The 7,498-nt window shown below is 32.1% G+C and overlaps 1 protein-coding gene across 1 annotated transcript; it reads right to left on the reverse strand.

The window, feature by feature from the left end:
* Positions 1-1,927: 1,927 nt before the first annotated feature.
* On the reverse strand, positions 1,928-6,495 carry LOC121765050 (reticulon-like protein B12). Its single transcript, XM_042161092.1, has 4 exons — positions 6,268-6,495; positions 5,860-6,040; positions 2,310-2,521; positions 1,928-2,228 (listed from the first exon to the last, which is right to left on the reverse strand). Exons 1-4 carry the CDS (start codon positions 6,326-6,328, stop codon positions 2,071-2,073), a joined length of 612 nt encoding a protein of 203 aa, XP_042017026.1. The 5' UTR covers positions 6,329-6,495; the 3' UTR covers positions 1,928-2,070.
* Positions 6,496-7,498: the final 1,003 nt, after the last annotated feature.

Here is a 7,498-nt window from a genome sequence, read left to right on the forward strand (position 1 = left end):
TCAATGTTTTCTTCTCACATTGGTTAGTTGATTCATCTTCTCCATTTTAGTTGAGATCTGCTTGGTTAGATGTGGGATTGTATGTGTAGTTTCTAGATTCGCATGCCACTGTAATTCTTGTCTCTTCATCAATACAAATCGTTCGAGTTCTCCCGTGGACGTAGGCTTCTTTGGCCAAACCACGTAAATTTTTTGTTGTTGATTCTTGGAACTTTTCCTCCGTTTTAATATAGTATAATTCCTCAAACAATGGGTGTGGGAAGTTATAAAAATCATTCATATATTTTGAAAGTTTACTGCGTAGAGAACTAGCTAAGTCTCAGTCAAGGAAAAGAAGTATTTGAAGAGGGATCTTGGTGATGAATTGGTGCAACTCGTTCAATATTTTCTTCTCATGTTGGTTAGTTGATTCATCTACTGTGTTTTAGTTGAGATCAGCTTGGTTAGATGTTGGATTGTATGTGTAGTTTCTAGATTCGCATGCCACTGCAATTCTTGTCTCTTCATCAATACAAATTGCTCGAGTTCTCCCATGGACGTAGGCTTCATTGGCCGAACCACGTAAATTGTTTGTTGTCGATTCTTGGAAATTTTCCTTCATTTTAATATAATATAATTCCCCAAACACTAGGTGTTGGAAGTCATAAAAATTCATTCATATATTTTGAAAGTTCATTGCGGAGAGAACTAGCTAAGTCTCAGTCAAGGAAAAGAAGGATTTGGAAAGTGATCTTGGCTATGAATTGGTGCAACTCGTTCAATGTTTTCTTCTTACGTTGGTTAGTTGATTCATCTACTGCGTTTTAGTTGAAATCAGCTTGGTTAGATGTGGGATTGTTTGTGTAGCTTTTAGAGTCGCATGCCACTGTAATTCTTGTCTCTTCGTCATTACAAATTGCTCGAGTTCTCCCGTGGACGTAGGCTTCATTGGCCGAACCACGTAATTTGTTTATTGTCGATTCTTGGAACTTTTCCTCCGTTTTAATATAATATAATTCCTCAAACACTATGTGTGGGAAGTTATAAAAATTCATTCATATATTTTGAAAGTTCACTGCGAAGAGGACTAGCTAAGTCTCAGTAAAGGAAAAGAAGGATTTGGAGAGTAATCTTGGTGATGAATTGGTGCAACTCGTTCAATGTTTTCTTCTCGCGTTGGTTAGTTGATTCATCTACTATGTTTTAGTTGAGATTAGCTTGGTTAGATGTGGGATTGTATGTGTAGTTTCTAGATTCGCATGCCACTGTAATTCTTGTCTCTTCATCAATTCAAATTGCTCGAGTTCTCCCATGGACATTGGCTTCATTGGCCAAACCACGTAAACTGTTTGTTGTCGATTCTTGATTTCAATTCTTGCTTGGCATCGTCGATTGTGGTATTTGTGTTTTACAATAAAGATAAAATAAAATAGATAGAAAAAAAGTAGAAAAATGAATAAAGTAAGTAAGAGTGGTTAGATGATTTTTTTTGTGAAAACAAGAAATGTTTCAACTCAGTCGGGACATCTGAAAATAAATACTCCCTCCGTCCACGAATAAGAGTCTCATTTCATTTCGAGCACATGTTTTAAGAAATGTTAAAAAAAGTGGGTGGAAGGAAGTTAGTGGAAAATGAGTTCAACTTGTGTATATTAATTTTAAATGCTATGTAACTGGACTGAGTTAGTGTGTGGGGTCTCTTTACCATTTAAAGTAATAATGAACCAGAACTCCTATTTATGGAAGGACCAAAATGAAAAATATGACTTCTATTCGCGGACGGAGGGAGTACGCCTCGACTTAGTTGAAAAAGAGTGAGTATCATTTATAGTATAATAAACAATAATTAAAAATGAAAAATCAATATGGTAAGAAACCATGATTTAATTTTAAAATGTTAAGCAATCTATAAAAATCGTATCACAATCTTGTGAAAACTCGTAGTATCTAATGAATTCAACAATACTATAAAAACTTATATCCAATAATAAGACATAACATCTGATAATAAAGTTTGGTTGTTTAAATAATGTTCGTTTGCACTGAACAAAAATAAAGGCAAAATATGAGGAGAAAACAAAAGAGTTCAACTCAATTTATCTTCCATTTATGAATGAAGGAGGAGATGTGTAGTTGGTGTAATCTCATATATAAGTGCTGTATTTTTGTGGAGACCATCATAACATAATCATCAATTTGGAGCTCATATCTCTCATAAACTGGTGGAATGGTAAGAACAAGGACAAGACCTGCAACGAGGCAAATTAAACACTCATAATTTTAACATTCAACCCCTAAATTCAGTAATGTTTTCAAAATCGGTGACTTACTAATGTACGTTAGGATGAGGAAACTCGCATGGCTCCCGATCACAGTGATCGTGACGAGCACGAGTACAACTCTCACAAACGCCTTCGAATCTCTTCCGAGGGCAATGTCTTCCGACATGGAGAGTGATGTGTTGATGACACTGTGTATCAAAGTGGATACTTCATTTACAGTTTCTTGTGAGAGATGGAGATGGGGCAGTGGAGGAGGAGCTCTGTTACATAAATAAAAAATTATCACCAATATCTTATGGAATTTAGATTTGTGCGTCTTTAACTATGTATTCCATATAAGTTACAAAACTAATATATGAACTTTAATAAAGTTTCCAAATTTATGTACCAAAAATAGTTCACTCTTAATTTTATTTTACTGAGTACATGTTATGATATTATTTGATATATATTTGAGTATCTAATATGCATCTAGAATTCAAGAATTAAGAGAGCGGATTAAAAATTTTTATAAAATACAATAACTAATATATTAATATTCGAGTAGTACTAGTATTTTGAATTGATAGACAGTGGCGGATCTAGAACCCAGAAATAATGGAGCAGATCAAATATTTAATAACTAAAAATATTTTTTAATAATAAAATAAATAATATTCCCTTCGTTTCCTAAAAATAGATTCTTTCCTTTTTGATGAGCTAAAAATAGAAACTCTCCAATTTAGGAAAATAGACCCCACAATCCACGAACATTAATTGCACTACTTTTTCTCTTCATCTTTTTCACTTGATCCATTTTTTCTCTTCATATTCATACTATATCAATTTTGTATTAAAACTCGTGTCGTATCTAAAGTTCCTATTTTTAGGAAACGAAGGAATTATATTATATTCGACTATCACTTGTGCCTGGGTCGGAAGATTAATATATTACTCCCTCCGTCCTATAAAAATAAGGACTTCGAAGACGGGACGAGTTTTAATACGAAATTGGTAAAGTATGAGAAATAGAAAGAAAAAGGTAATTCTGAGTATTGTTAGTAGAGAATGGGTCCACCTTATAAGAGAGAAACAAACCGAATATAGAAAGTGACTAATTTTGTGAAACCGGCCAAAATGAAAAAAAAGTGACTATTTTTATGAAACAAGGGGAATAATATTCCAGTAACCCTAAATAAAATATAAACATGCATAAGTCCAGAGCCTTTGTCCTAGCGGCAAGGAGCTTAGACATTATTGCATGAGGGGCCGAGTTCGAGCCCTCTTGACATCAGTTGTAATTTCCTCCTATATTTATTTGTAATTTGCTCCCTTATATAGGAGTTAATTGTTAAGAGAAAATGTAGTTGAAATAATATTAATAGATGATGAAACCTAGATCTCCATGTATGCACATGGACTATTTCATGGCATGTACAGAAAAAGAAATACTCCTATAACATATTTCTATTAGACGAAGGGTGTATTAATTTGACAGATTTTCTTGTTATAATTACTTATTTTAAAAAATATCTGAATACATATCTATTATAAGTTTATAACTCCTCGTTAATTACAAGAAATGAAGAATTCTATAATTCTAAACAAGTTAGCTTTTAATTCATTGGTAATGTTCGTAAAAATCTTACACAAATATACTACCTCCGTCCGCATTAACTGTCACATTTGCTTTTCTGCACTCATTTTTTAAAAATGATAATAAATAATTGAAGTTGAAGGATAGTAAAATAAGAGAGAAAATAAGATAGAGAGGAGTCTTCTCTTACTCTATTATTTTCCCACTTTAACTATTTATTATCATATTTACAAAACGAGTGTAGAAAAGTAAATGTGATAGTTAATGCGGGACGGAGGTAGTATTTACTAGCGGAAATAGTTAGGCTTCTTAAATAAAAATAGTTTATAAAATATTAATAAAATTAATTTTAATTAAAATATATAAAATTTATATAGGTCACGTACTACACATTTAGATCTCATAAATATTTCTTTTGGTACTCAAGTAAGATGCAATATAGACCATTAGTATTTTAGAATAAATAAAACATAGTACAGAATAAATAAAATTAATTTTAACTTAATATAAATATAAAAAGTAATATGTGCAAACAAGTAAAAGTTTTGATCTCATAAAGTATTTTAAGGGTTTATTTTGATGAAAAGAAGTAACATCAATTGATAAATCGAGAAATGGTGAATAAGAAGAGAAAAGAAAAAACACGTTCTTATATTTATTTCTGATTGAACCATAGATCTCTTAATTAAATACTAATAAAATTTATAATTTTTTATTCTCTATAAATAGAGATCATATTTAATTATAGTTTTGCATAAAAAAACATCTATCTTTTTTTCCTGGTATAATCCTTCTTTATTCAATTTTGAATTTCAAATATTGTAATTTACTGTTTTTTATTTGTTTGTTTTTATAATTCTTAGTTACTGTTTTTTATTTGTTTGTTTTTATAATTCTTAGTTTGTTATATATTGTGCTTTTTTATATGTAATATTCCCTCCATAGTAAGAGTCACATTTTATCATTTTAGTCCGTCCCACAATAAGAGTCACATATCACTTTTATCATAAATGGTAAGTAGGTCTCGCGTTCCACTAACTAACTTCACTCACATTCTATTATAAACTCTATACTCCCTCTGTCATGCAATAGGAGTCATGTTTGATTATGTCACAAATTTTAAGAAATGTAAAGAAACGTGAGTTGAAATAAGCTAGTGGAATATAAGTCTCACTTATATATATTAGTTTAGTAATAAAATGTGAGTGAAATAAGTTGGAGGAATGTGGGGCCTACTTATTATTTATAGTAAAAGTGAAATATGACTCTTATTGTGAGATAGACCGAAATGACAAAACACGACTCTTATTGTGAGACGGCGAGAGTATAAAAAAGTGGACCACATAATCCACTAACTTTTCCAATGTAACTCCTAGTGTGAGACGGAGGGAGTAATATTATTCAAAAAATAATATAAAATCAAATATATAATAGTATGTTTGGGATAGTCATTGCTAAACCATCAATAAAAGGATGATTGGGCTTGGATGAATATTGATGATGTAAATGAGATAATAATTAATTAAATATTAAAGAAGGGGTGATTGAGTTGAATTGAGTGATTGCTGATAAACATCCTATTATAGGCTGGTGAACATTTTAATCCTTAAAAAGTTGAAAAACACTGAACATTTTAATCCTTAAAAAGTTGTAAAACACTGCAAAAACACCTCAAATATAAACGCATTACAGTACTACTCCCTTCGTTCACTGTTAGAGGTCTCATTGGAATTCAACACGAGTTTGAAGAAATACAAAGGAAAGTGTATTGAAAAATATAATAGAACGTGAGACTCATTTTTATATGATTTTATAATAAAATATGAGTGGAATGAGTTAGTTGAACGTAGATCACCTATTATTTATAATAAATGTGAATCGATATTTCTATTGGTGGACGGATTAAAATAATAAATTGGGATTGCTAATGCCGGACTGAGGATGTTACAACTTTTCAAGAATTGTAATCGTGCAATAGATATTACTTTATAAATTAAAAAAAAATAAGAGCAAGTAACTAACCTGTTCAAAATTGCAGCTGATTTTGCCCACAGGAAAAGTATTGTGAATAATAGCAAGAACACATTTGAGGTAAATGAGAGAAGTGTATAACCGGAAATCTCAAACATCATCCAAGCAGCCAAAGTGACAATCAAAATTCCCAATGTTAGATCTCTCCTTCTCCACAGCATCACATCTGCAACTGTTTTTGAAGAGGAAAAAAAGCCAAACTTTTTTCAGATTTAGTATTTTGCTTCATTTCCAAAAATCTCATAGATGAGTCATGAGACCATTGACCAACAATTAATAATTTTTCTGTGAGATCGAAATGAATCATCAAGGCCAATATAGAATGACATTAATTCAAACAAATCAAATAAAATCCTTATAAAAAGTTAATACGCAGATTTAAACCATTAAAAAACTCACCAAAACCGCCTCCAAGAATCTGATGAACAGTTCTCTGCTTTTTGTAAAACGATGAACCCATTTTCAAGAATCAGAATCAGAGAGTGCCCATTAACTTATACTAGTGAATCCAGTTCTAGAAAATCAGAGATCAAGATTTGGGAGATGGGAAAAAAAGAGAAATAAAAATTGGATCCTTTGATTCTTTTTAACTGAGCACTTTGCCTGGAAAGTATTATTAATCAGCCTTTTTTATTTTACTTGGTGTTGTATATATAGGTGTGGAATGAAAGATGTTGACATGTGGGGTTGATAGTCCTCAAATTACAGCTTGAAAGGTTCCAAAAATTATTTCGCCACTGTTTTTCCCCTTTTTCCAATTACATAAAATGATAAAGCTTAATTATTTAATAAAGTTTCCATACTGAGAAGATTGAATATGAGGGTGGTGTTTCTAATTTTCTCCTCTTTCCCACCGTTTGCTTTTGGTGTTTTTGAGGGTGATGATAGAGCACCACACAATACCCCATCTGTCCCACAAGAATAGACAATTTTGATAAGATACTGACTTTAATGCACAATAATTAAATTAAAAGACCAAGCAGAAAGAAAAAATAATTAAAGTATTATTAAAGTATAAACATGAAAGCTACACAGAGACATTGGAAATTTGGGATAGATGTAATTTGGGATTTCAAACCCCAAGATATGTAAAAGTTTAAGGCTTGTGTTGTAATCTCCAGCCATGATCACACATTTTTAAATATGCAAGGCAATAAATATTCATAAGAAGAAGTGGGTATAATTGACTGCTTTGATGGATAAAGTTTTTACAGTTTCCTTTACATAAATATACACAAACCATTCACCACTGATGAGGATCACTTCTATCTTAAACCATGACCACTCTCATTCGTTCTTTTCCTCACTGATCTTGTTCTCTTTTTCCGAGGAACCTGGTTGCGTTTCACTAGAAGAAGTTGTCGTTGCCGGAGAGGATTCCATCAGAGTGGCAGCTATTGCAGCTTTCAAATCCTCATCATACTGCATGTAGGGATCCGAAAGCTGTTGTTGCTGCTGCTGTTCAGTTCCTCTTTGGTGTTCTTGATGCAGTGTTGGACGATTTGGTGATCCGCTCAGCATCTTGCCGAAGCCATTGGAGGCCTCAGAGGATGCGACAGGGCACTCCTTTGTGAAATTTCCTCTTACCAGAAAAATGTTCCACCCGAAGCCCTTTAGTGAGTCGAGGTAG

The sequence above is a fragment of the Salvia splendens genome, chromosome 14, assembly GCF_004379255.2.
Source record: "Salvia splendens isolate huo1 chromosome 14, SspV2, whole genome shotgun sequence".
Classification (NCBI taxonomy): Eukaryota; Viridiplantae; Streptophyta; class Magnoliopsida; order Lamiales; family Lamiaceae; genus Salvia; species Salvia splendens.